General features: G+C 39.3%; 2 protein-coding genes across 2 annotated transcripts; one reads left to right on the forward strand and one right to left on the reverse strand.

Moving 5' to 3' along the window:
• Nucleotides 1-1,884: 1,884 nt before the first annotated feature.
• LOC112556960 (phosphatidylinositol N-acetylglucosaminyltransferase subunit P-like) lies at nt 1,885-4,125 on the reverse strand. The gene is made up of 4 exons (XM_025226465.1): nt 3,968-4,125; nt 3,760-3,832; nt 2,998-3,116; nt 1,885-2,766 (listed from the first exon to the last, which is right to left on the reverse strand). Exons 1-4 carry the CDS (start codon nt 4,050-4,052, stop codon nt 2,657-2,659), a joined length of 387 nt encoding a protein of 128 aa, XP_025082250.1. The 5' UTR covers nt 4,053-4,125; the 3' UTR covers nt 1,885-2,656.
• Nucleotides 4,126-4,757: 632 nt separating this feature from the next.
• LOC112557236 (cathepsin L-like) lies at nt 4,758-10,396 on the forward strand. Its single transcript, XM_025226976.1, has 11 exons — nt 4,758-4,961; nt 6,117-6,164; nt 6,556-6,669; nt 6,976-7,083; nt 7,745-7,833; nt 8,060-8,087; nt 8,373-8,477; nt 8,588-8,654; nt 9,235-9,447; nt 9,740-9,875; nt 10,091-10,396. Exons 1-11 carry the CDS (start codon nt 4,888-4,890, stop codon nt 10,267-10,269), a joined length of 1,161 nt encoding a protein of 386 aa, XP_025082761.1. The 5' UTR covers nt 4,758-4,887; the 3' UTR covers nt 10,270-10,396.
• The last annotated feature ends 1,200 nt before the right edge of the window (nt 10,397-11,596 follow it).

Below are 11,596 nucleotides of genomic sequence, written 5' to 3' on the forward strand. Positions count from 1 at the left end.
GTAGCAGAGCGCATTTCTGACCTGTCAAGTGACATTTATGATCAACTGTGTGAGAAAGCAAAATGTTTCATATATATTATTTCATATTGTATACTCAGTCGCTCTTGATGAGACCACAGACATCACCGACACTGCCCAACTCGCAGTCTTTGTCCGCGGTGTTGATGACACTTTTGAAGTCATAGAGGAGTTGCTCACAGTGATTCCAATGCATGGCCAGACCACAGCTCAGGAGATATTTCACCAGCTGTGTGATGCCATTGAGAATGCCGGTTTGCCTTGGAGGAGGTTTGTTGGAATAACAACTGATGGAGCGCCATCAATGACAGGGAGGACTGGTGGCACTTGTTCAAAAAAAAAACAACAAACAAACAAACTGGAAGAGGAAGGTGTGGAGGAGGCCATTGCTCTGCACTGCATTATTCATCAGCATGCCCTTTGCAGCAAATGCCTGAAGTTTGACAATGTGATGTCTTTCGTTGTGAAATGTATCAACCAAATCAGATCCAGGGGCTTAAAGCACAGAAGGTTTCGTGCTTTTTTAGAGGAAATGGAGTCAGAATATGGGGATGTACTCTGCTTCACCGAGGTACGTTGGCTCAGCAGGGGAAACATATTGAAGAGATTTTTTGAGTTGAGAGCCGAAGTGAAAGCCTTCATGGAGAAAGATGGGGTTGCTGTTCCTGTGCTAAGTGATCCAAAATGGCTCATGGACTTAGCTTTTTTGGTTGATATGACACATGAGCTTAACGTACTGAACAAGAAGCTACAAGGTCAGGGGCAACTTGTCAGTGCTGCCTATGACAACGTGAGAGCATTCTCTACAAAACTTATGTTATGAAAAGCTTTCTCAGGCAGACCTTTGCCATTTCCCAGCATGCAAGGCACTCATGGATGCAGGCACACCGTTCAGTGGTGAAGAGTATGTGGATGTCATTTTGAAGCTACAGGAGGAATTCGATCACAGATTTGCAGACTTCAAGACGCACAGAACCACATTTCAAATTTTTGAGGACCCCTACTCCTTTTATGTACAAGATGCTCCTCCTGTGCTTCAAATGGAGCTCATTGACCTGCAGTGCAACTCTGAACTCAAAGCCAAGTTCAGGGAGGTGAGTGGAAAAGCAGACAAGCTCGGGCAATTTTTGAGAGAATTGCCCCCTAGCTTCCCTGAGCTTTCCCGAATGTTCAAGCGGACCATGTGTCTTTTTGGGAGCACATACTTGTGCGAAAAGCTCTTCTCTACCTTGAACTTCAATAAGTCCAAGTACAGATCCAGACTTACTGATGAGCATCTTCAAGCCGTACTGAGGGTCTCAACTGCTTCCTCCCTTAAGCCAAATGTGGCTCGGCTAGGCGAGAGTAAGCGCTGCCAGACCTCTAGCAGCAAGAAGTAGGCAGAAGAAACCATGTTCAAAACAGTTTATGTTCAATGTTCCATTCATGTTCAGAAAGTTAAATGTTACAGAAATGCTAATACAGACATTTGAATCTGAATAATAATAATTACATTTCTCTGGTCAGCAACTATATTTTCTTCAGTCTTCTATATCTGCTGTATTATTATTATATTTTCATTTTCAATTTATTCATTTATTACTAATTGATTTATTTTTTCTTATGAATTTGTTAATTTATTTTTATTTTTTAACACAAAAATAAGATGAAAAAATAAGACATTTGATAACATTGGAATGTTTTTGTAAGAGCTTTTCTTGTGGAAAACCTGATGCGGCCCGGCCTCATCCAGACTCTGCCTCCAGTGGCCCCCGGGTAAATTGAGTTTGAGACCCCTGATGTATATACATATTAATGTATCCTGCCTTCCTCTCCTGTCGACACTCTCATGCATACACAGACCTATATATGTAACAATACAAAATATTGATGGCCAAAAATAGTTATAACAATTTATTACAGGTATCTTCAACAACAATTAAAGCATGAATTTTGGTCACCCAATTAATGCATGCAAAAATGTGCACTACACATGCACAAGTACATATACAATTTCCTCTCTCTCTCCAATGTCTTTTGATTTTGCAGCTTCTCAAAAAGAATTAACAAGTTATGCAACAGAAGTTAAAAAAAAGTTAAATGTTCATCACAAAGAATACAGACAAAAACTGGTTACAACTGGTTCTCCATTTGTGTCATTTAGAAGAATCTTCAAGTAAAGTATTTGAAAATATTTTTGACAGCTTTTAAGTACCTTGTTTAGAAGACATGCCATTAAGAAAAGTGGAAAAAATTGATAAGATTAAAAGCGAACAATGAATCAATGATGCAAACAATTTATGAAATTTACCTAACGGAATTGATGCAATTCTGCATCTTTTCAAGTTCTTTATTTTTATCTGGAGCTTTTGCAACAGAAAGGTTATGAAAACATGATTGCTAAATTTGATTAATACAAGATTAAAGTCGTTTGATACAGTTTTTGAATCAATACATATAAAGGCAACAGGGCATGAACATATTTGTCTTTTTAGAAGATCTGAGCAATATTTATACATATCCACATATCTTTAAGCATGTGTTTTCACTCATTCGCTTGCTTGTTTGTTCTCTCACACATATGCACCTCATCTCATCTAAACACGCACCATTCTCAACTGCTACTTCCAACTCAACACATTCCTAAACTGAACCAGGGTCATGTATCTGTGTACAACAGTCTGTTGACCTCTGTAATGTCAAGGTCACAGAGAGGGGGAATGGCATCAGAAGGCAAATATTCTGGGATGTCATAGTTTGCATGTCCATCTGCAACAGTTCAGAAACACATGTAATAACCTAACTTAATGAATGAATGTAAATCTTAATTACAAACTTGATTAGTTATAGTGATGTACAAAAAAACCAGTCAAATTTATAGAAAGATTAAAGAAAAACAGCATTCAAACTATCACCATCATCATGATCATTAGCACTGAAAGCGTGTGATACTAAAAATATTTAATAAGATGACAGTAATGTACGATGAATTCAACTCACCTGTGATTGTGGTAACAGAGCTAAGTGGTGGAGTGTTGATGAAGATAAGTCCCAAATAAACAAGATACCCTAACAATAAAAGGGTACACAGGTAGACAGGTACAGCAACTGCCCAGTACCTACGTATAGTACAAAGTAAGTCAAACAGCATTGTTAAGGGTCCTGAAAAAATACCATTTATCTTGGAAGGAAATATATCATGTCAAGCAATCAAGACAATGGCTATAGCACCAATCAATAGAATGAGTAAAGATATAATTCAGATATATACAAGAGAATTGTTTGCTTTTTCTCCCTTTACCAAGAAACACAGTTGCTTTTGTTAAGCCTTAAATATGTTAACATCTGCATCTTTTATCTCATTAAAGCTTTTATATTATAAAATAGTTCCTTCAGTTTATACAATTAAAAATAAATTATAACTGATAATAAGTACTTCTAAGTGTATGTTATGAAAACTCGACAGATCAAAGATTACAACTAATTGTAAAGCTGCTACATTATCTGTACCCTAACACTCATAATGGCATAATATACAATGCTTCTGAAGAACCCAAATATCATTATAAGCATACAAAAGAAAAGAGTAACGTGAGATATGATAGGGAGAGTGTATAGAATATTTTCTGATTTGGCAAAAAAAAAATTAACATTATGTTTTGAAAGTAAGTGCTATCATATAATAATGTAGGGAAATTAACAAAACTAACTTTAAACTACTTAAATGAAGAAAATGAGTAGTAAATGAAAATTTATACTCACTTCTGTGGCCAATACGTTAACCCAACTGCCTTGAACCAAGAGTCTGGTATGTAAGACCAAACAATGTAAAGACCTGCAAATAGTAGCAGCATATATAAGTACATTATAACATTGTGCATTTGTCGTGTGGACGCACGAATGCATATACACATTAACACGGACGACACCTCTGTCAGTCTGGTAAAAATCAGAGACAAGAGAAACATACCAAAACCTACGGAGGATGCAAGATACAAGGCAAAGCCTTGCACCGCTCTTTCCGGGGTAGGTGAAGGTTTGTGTTCTTGTGGCATCCTTCGAAACTAAGGACACTACTCTCTCATACAAAGCGGAAGTGCTACCTCTCCTATTAAAGGGGCGCTACTGCGAACAAAAATTAAACTCAATTTATGCCAGCGTTGTCTTTCTTGTTTTCAACTGAAACCAGCTAAACTTTTCACTTGATTAGACTTAAGCTGACCAGAGAATGCAGCTTGTAGACAACTTGTACGAAAGAGATTTTATGTTTCTTTTGAAGTTGAAATCAAAGCGTATTTAGAGAGATATAAAAAAATTATCGGACTTTCTTTCTGCCTCTCGTGCTAGAAGCGCATGTAGAGTCTGCAGTAGTGGAACCGGCCGGAGCCTCATGCGCAACTGTTTATCAGCTAAATCGTCTACCACCATCCTCTCCTTTCTTTTTTTCAGAATCCCACCTCTATCTTTTCCTCTCTTGTTCTAATCGTCGTCGTCGTCGTCGTCGTCGTCGTCATTGACTCATGTCTTCACAGTCTAAGCTTCAATTTAGGACGTCGCTCTTATTACAAGAAGCAATCAGTAAACAATTTGGAAAATTGGCATAAACAGCCCAAGACATTTCAACCGCAGCAGTTTACTTTTCTTGTGTGTGTGTGGTTTTTTTTTAAAGCTTCATGATGCTTTACAGATGACATATTACAAGGATTACAACAGTTGCATGTAATCAGGTCACTTTTATCTTTTGTGGGAATTTACACAATGTGGAACTGGCTAAACAGGTTAAAATCGCGATAAAGGAAGGCAATACATCATCTTTTCCCAAACTCTGAGACATACTAGTGTTGCTTCTTTACACTGTGGAAAATAACAGATTAGTTATTGAGAACGTAGATGGTGAAAATGCGAATTCCTCTGTTGCTGACTGGCTTTATACTGGTCTCCATCTGTGGACCTCTGGCAAATGGGTGAGTAATGAAACAGATGGAATGCAGACTGCAAAGCCTGCTGACGTAAGTCGCATAGTGGTGCACAGGGCCGTGCTTAGGGGCAGGCGGACGAGGCATCTGCCTAGGGCCCCGCGCTTCAAGGGGCCCCGCGCTTTTAAATTAATCGTAGGCTTATGTTGTAATGTGTATGCAGCGTGCTGTCAATTATAAAAGACGAGATATCCCTGAGGAAAAAAGTGACTTTAGATCACAACCAAAACCGTGTGATCGTGGCGTGAGGGCCCCGCACATGCCCTTTGCCTCGGGTCCCGCGGGGGCTAAGAACGGGCCTGGTGGTGCACATGGTCGAGGCAGCAGGGAAGACAGCGAGTGTAAATAACGGTCTTTATGTTGTAACAAGCCGCTAGTCAGTGGTTCTGTTAGAGTCTGTTATGATAGCTCACCGCCTCTCTCTTATCTCGTTTTCTCTCTTGCACACACACACAAACAGGGAGAGAGAAAAACGCACACTTGCACATAGAGAGACGAAGCCAGCAACTAAGGCAATATATCATGGCAAAGCAGCCAGTTCTGTGAGCAGATACCAAGAAAAAGAACACCGAGACCTGAACCAAGGACAGCCCATTTTCGCTAAATTGGTAACAGGCGCTAACTGTTTTGCCACCAGACCGCCACAGAGAGTTTTGTGTGTGTGTGAAAGAAGGAGGAATAAAGTTTGGAAGGGAAGGCCAAAAAGAGATACTATAATTTATGAGTCGTTATAGGCTGCACATTATTTTTGCCTTGTACTAGACTGTACACAAGCAAGTGAATGTATACATGTGTGTATTCGGGACAAACTCACCTATTTACCTTTTGGAGGAGACCTTTTACGTATGATCTTCACGTGAAAAGATGTGTGGTGGCTCCTTTATCACGTAGCACCATTACGGTATTACCTTACCTTGTACGTGGTGCTTTCTCGCTCATGTAACACAACGACAAAAACATCAAAGACAACAGCATCAAAATTCTTAGACAAAACACGTTAACGAGAGATGCAAGGTATACATTTCTTTTGATTAAAATCTGTCTTTTGTGATTTGTTTGATTGTTTGTTTGTTTGTTTGTTTGTTTGTTTGTTTGTTTGTTTGTTTGTTTGTTTGTTTTGTGTGTTTTGTTTTTGTTTTGCAGGATACATCTGTACCCTGAAGATAGGAAAGAAGCACTTTCAGTGTTCAGGTAAAACATGACATTGAGTAAACGATAACTGCACTGAGCTTATTTCAATAAACTACAGGTAATCGAACTAATTAGTTGCTACCTTATTTTCAGGTACACCAATTTAGTTATGAGTACATGGTGCTTACATGAGGAGCTAACGATTTTTAGCCTTTTTGACATTCAGTTAAGAAAATTAATTTCATCAGTCGGCAAGCGTCCGCTTATAGTAGATATTGATATATTGTCCTTCAGGGCTTAGCCATAACAGCGAGAGAAATAGAGGGAGGGCTATATACACATGGGAAACATATACATACATTGTGTAATGCAGCTAAATTACTGTGATACATGGCTGCTGATGGTTTTTTCTAATTAAATAAAGCATCTTAATCCGGTAAAACCTGTCCAGGTCCTGGACAGCAGAATACAAGCGGGATTACAGAACACAGGAAGAAGTCGATGCCCGTTTTGAAGTCTTTCTCTCCAACCTGATCCATATCAACACACTCAATAAACTGCACAGGTAGGGGAGTACGATCTCCAAATGTTGGGATATCAGATTCAACCTCTGTTAGTTCCACCTTCTCCTTTGGTCCAATCTCTCTCTCTCTGTGTGCTCTATTCTACTCATGCTCTGTTGTCTCTTTTTTTTTTGTGTGGAATACGATTCGACTGTGTGTCTCTTATACTTCGTAACATTCTAATGTTTTGAGTACTTTTGTGCCTCATTCACACACAACCTTTAAGACAGAAAATCTCTCTTGAGAGGCTTAGCGGCTGATAGTTTAGTTCAGTGATGTCTTCTTCTGTCGGTTTTCGATGTGTCAAGGGGGCAGACGATGTTTGCTGTTAACAAATTTGCTGACCTGTCGCCAAAGGAGTTCAGGAAAACTGTGCTGATGCCGTCACGAGACCCACCGACTCATCCACCTGACAGGTGTAGTTAACATTGGACAGGCGTGAAATGAGACTGTGTAATAATGATTAGAGGGGTGTGTGTAGGTGTGTAGCGTGTTCGCGTAATGATTATCTTTTTAAAAATAATTACATCAGAACTTGTATGTTTTTGACTACCCACTATAGCTGTTTCATTCCCATATTATTACCCCATCCTCATCCCCACCCCCAATACCTCCTTTAAAACGAACGACGTGAGAAAAAAGAAGTTAATAAAGTAAAGCAAATAAATCAAAAAGAAACAAAATTTGCGTTCTTATACCGGAGTGCCACTACTCATGTTGTCTTTGCAGTCGTCTTCAGAAGTGCTTTCAGTTTTATTTCAGTTCAGGCTTTGTGATCAGACACACACACACGCTTCACATGACTATGTGGCTTCAGCCCTTAACCTCTCTTCTGCTCCTTTTTTTTTTTTTTTCTCCCCGTGTAGTGGGCCTTACACATGTAGTTAAATGAGCTCAATGAGGGTGGTTTATAAAAAGTCTATACTTTGACACCATTGACGTGTAAAGAGTTGTCATATTTATTTTCTCATTTCAGTCTGTTCTCTAACTGAAGAGTTTTGTATTTAGCATACTCAGTAATTTTTAGTACTTACTTTAGCACACATGTATAATCAATAACAACCAACCTATATTTAGGTTCATGAGAGTACCACCCCTAACAGACCCAATACCCGAGTCATTCGACTGGACCAATCAGAACGTGGTAACTTCAGTCAAAGACCAGGGTAAGTGAGAATTAAAATGTAGTTTTACCTGAGTCAATGGTATTTAAGACAGAAGGTTAGTAAGAATTTCGCATCTCGTGCTTGGTATCACGATCGTTTACCCGAAGAATGACTTATCTGACGAACTATTTGTCTTGTCAGGTGGCACAGGATTAGATGGAGCTTTATTTTGAAGTATCATTAGATGTCCAAACAATTTTGTTCTGCTCCTTTTTCTGATTGTCAGGTTCAGCAGGTTCCTGTTGGGCTTTCAGGTAAATATGAAAAAAGTATAATACTTGACAAATATCAAAGAGTAAAATGCAACCATGGATGAGTATAGAGAAGTGGAACTGGTAGCTGGCTCTCATTCTGACTGTCATGTTGTTGCTATGTAATGCTGATAAATATAACTGTTGGATGAATAAAGGTAGGTTGATTTATCAAGAAATACCATTGTTAGCACAAGCTCTTTTTTGTTGTAAAATTCGAATAAAATATTTGAAAGTTCACTATAGAAACATGCTTATTTCCTTCTTACATTTTCTTCCTTGGCATAGCACTATTGGCAACCTGGAGGGACAATGGGCGATGCAAGGAAAGCCACTCACAAACCTGTCAGTCGAGCAAGTGGTAGACTGCGACTCCAACAAGGACCCCGCACGGTACGCTGTATTCTAACATAGTAGTTATCACATACATAGTATTTCTATATTTGTGATATTAGAAAGATTGATAAAAGTCTCTCAACTTTTTTTCTTTAAATTGAAATCAGAGGACGAGCGGACTGTGGAGTATTCGGAGGATGGCCATACCTGGCGTATCAGTACATCAAAAATGCAGTAAGTCTGATTCTTGTATCAAGATTCTGGTGAGATTGACTTTTGGGTCAAGTACATGGTGAGACTGATTTTTGGGTCAAGTATATGGTGAGACTGACTTTTGGGTCAAGTATATTGTGAGACTGACTTTTGGGTCAAGTACATGGTGAGACTGACTTTTGGGTCAGGTGGTGTTTCTCTGTCTTTTGCCTCAAAGACATGGTGAATTCATCCGGTTATGCTACATACGTACACATATCAATCCACCTAGCTACATCCATACACACAAACCTATCCACCTAACTACGTACATACAAAAATACATATCCACAGAACTACTTGCATTCACATATACCTGTCCACCTAACTACATCCATACACATATATCTATCCACATAACTATATATATATATCGACATACCCACACAATTATACGTCTGTAACAAGCTACACGTAGAAGATAGATATAGGTTACAGATACCACAATGACATCATCCGCAAGTTCACCTCTGGGTGATCTGACTCTTGGTCCTAAAACAGCTTCAGAATGCAATATTTGAACTTCGACCGTTTTTCAAAACAGATTTATTTTCGTCATCAGGGTGGGATTCAGACATGGACAGATTACCCATACTGTTGTGGCATTGGAGGAGGACCTGGGAGCTGCTTTCCATGCCCAGCGCCTGGCTACAACCGGACTCTGTGCGGACCTCCAGCGGAATATTGTCTGAAGAACGAGAGCTGCAATGCCAGAATTAACCCCTCTAGGTTCGTGCCCGGCCTCAGGGTGTCTGACTGGCAGGCTGTATCACAGGTTGGTACGAAAGCTTCCGTTTGCAAAGGAAGTACAAATATTTTAAACTGGTCACACCATACATTTTTTTTTTTTTTGGTCATCGTGTTCTTCATACACTATGAAAGTAGTCGTGTAGTGTAGTAGTCGTTTGACACTCACCGTAGTATGCTACTTGTAATTTAATCAACAGTTGCTTGAGACTTTTAAATAATATAGCGAATCTAATTTAGAAGAAATCAGCGATGAAATCCTTTGTGTTTTGATGACAGGCTCAGTAACATGACTTCCTGCTGCGCGCGCATGTTTTCAGAACGAGACGGAGATCGCTGTGGCTCTCATGGCGACTGGACCCTTGTCGGTAGCGCTGGACGCTTCCCTCTTGCAGTTCTACCACAGCGGTGTCTTCGGACCTGTGCTTGGCTGCAGCAAAACCGACCTTAACCATGGTAATTTCTGCTTCTAGTCTGTATATTTACCGTCAAAATTAGTGCCTGCTTGTTGGTGTACAGTAATTTCTTTCCTTTTGAGTGTGCTGGTTTTGTTGTATGGCTTCATGCAAGGTCTTCTTCTTAATCCTGGCATGCAGAACAATTCGTTGAAAGCAAAAATAAACATCTGTTTTATTTTTTTAAACTAAAAGCATTTCATTGGATTTTTTCAGCCGTTTTGATGGTTGGATTTGGAGTAGAAAAAGGAATTGTCGAACAGAAACCTTATTGGAAGATCAAAAACTCGTGGGGCAGTCGGTGGGGGCTCAATGGCTACTTCTACATCAAGCGGGGCTCCGGAGAGTGTGGTATCAATACCGAAGTCACCACTGCTCTTCTTGAAAAAGCTTAATTTCCTTAAAGCACCAGTGTACAGTCTTCGCTGCTAAGTTCTGAAAACACATGTTAACATAAATTAGAAAAAGAAAAAGTTCTTTTAATAAAATTCCTTCAGAAATCTTGTGCGTGTGTCAGTGGATTTGGGATAAATCTGGAGTGGATGAGGGATTGACAAAGAATGATTGGCATATTTAGTGCCATTAATCGTTTGTTTAAAATGAACATTTCAGACGAGTGTAACCATTATTGATCATAAGGAGTACTCAGAATCTAACCAAATCCTTTGTGGTAAACTGGGCATCATTTTAGGAATCGTTTGAAAGATTAACAAAATATGTTAATGAGTGAGGTTAGAACCCAAATTTATTTACTTTTTAACTTTTTTTTTTTTTTTTTTTTTTTGCTTTATTAATTGAAGTGTGGACAGCGGAGAGCAGCTGAGGTGGCATACCTAACAGACATTACACTGATGAATGCTATGGTCTACTTGTTAACTCAGTGTATGATAAATGCACTGAGTCACACGAGTAGACTGGTGTAGGTGAGAATGCGCCAGAAACAAACCACGTGTCATGTTGCGGTTGACTGATCGCTCCACGCCACTTGTCGCAACAGCTGACACGTCGCCGACAGCGACTGCCTGACTTTGAGGAACTTGACAGTAATATGTGGAAGTAATTTGGAGGACTTTGCCGTAGTCCGCGCATGCGTACAAACCTTGAAATCACTTTTTACCAAAACGAGAAAGTATGCAGCTGCTTGCATAAAACTTGGCACATTCCAGGTGCCAAGTTTTTCTTTTTTCGTAGAATTATATATTTGCATCGACTCACTACGAGCTTATCTTTTCAGCATTATAGTGATCACTATGGTCGCACCTGGTTGACTTCAATTTCATGTCGTCAGATGAAGCGTGTGACATATTATTAATTACCTACCTCCAAATAAAGATTGAAAAAAAAGCAGAAAAAAATGTAGAGAGTATGGCGCCCATGACTCTCCTCGTGCAATGATTGACCAATTTTTTCAAGTCTTCCTTCACCTTTCTAAATAGCCAGGTAAGCAGATATACGTAATGAAGGTGAATTGATGCTCGTTGTACGTTTCTATTGACACCTTTACATGCAGGTGTTGTATTCTTTAGCTGCAGTAGATTTTGAATAAGCCGATGAGCTCTTACGTTAACAATAAAACTTCCTCCTGATATGACCCTACATTAATAACACAATTAATAACTTCTCCTTCTTCTTGTCATGCGCAGGTGTGCACATTTACCCTGCAGCTGACGTGTTCCACTTTAGAGGTGCTCAGAATTCTACACCTAGAACTCTTTCTTTAAG

This window comes from Pomacea canaliculata, linkage group LG2, assembly GCF_003073045.1.
Source record: "Pomacea canaliculata isolate SZHN2017 linkage group LG2, ASM307304v1, whole genome shotgun sequence".
Classification (NCBI taxonomy): Eukaryota; Metazoa; Mollusca; class Gastropoda; order Architaenioglossa; family Ampullariidae; genus Pomacea; species Pomacea canaliculata.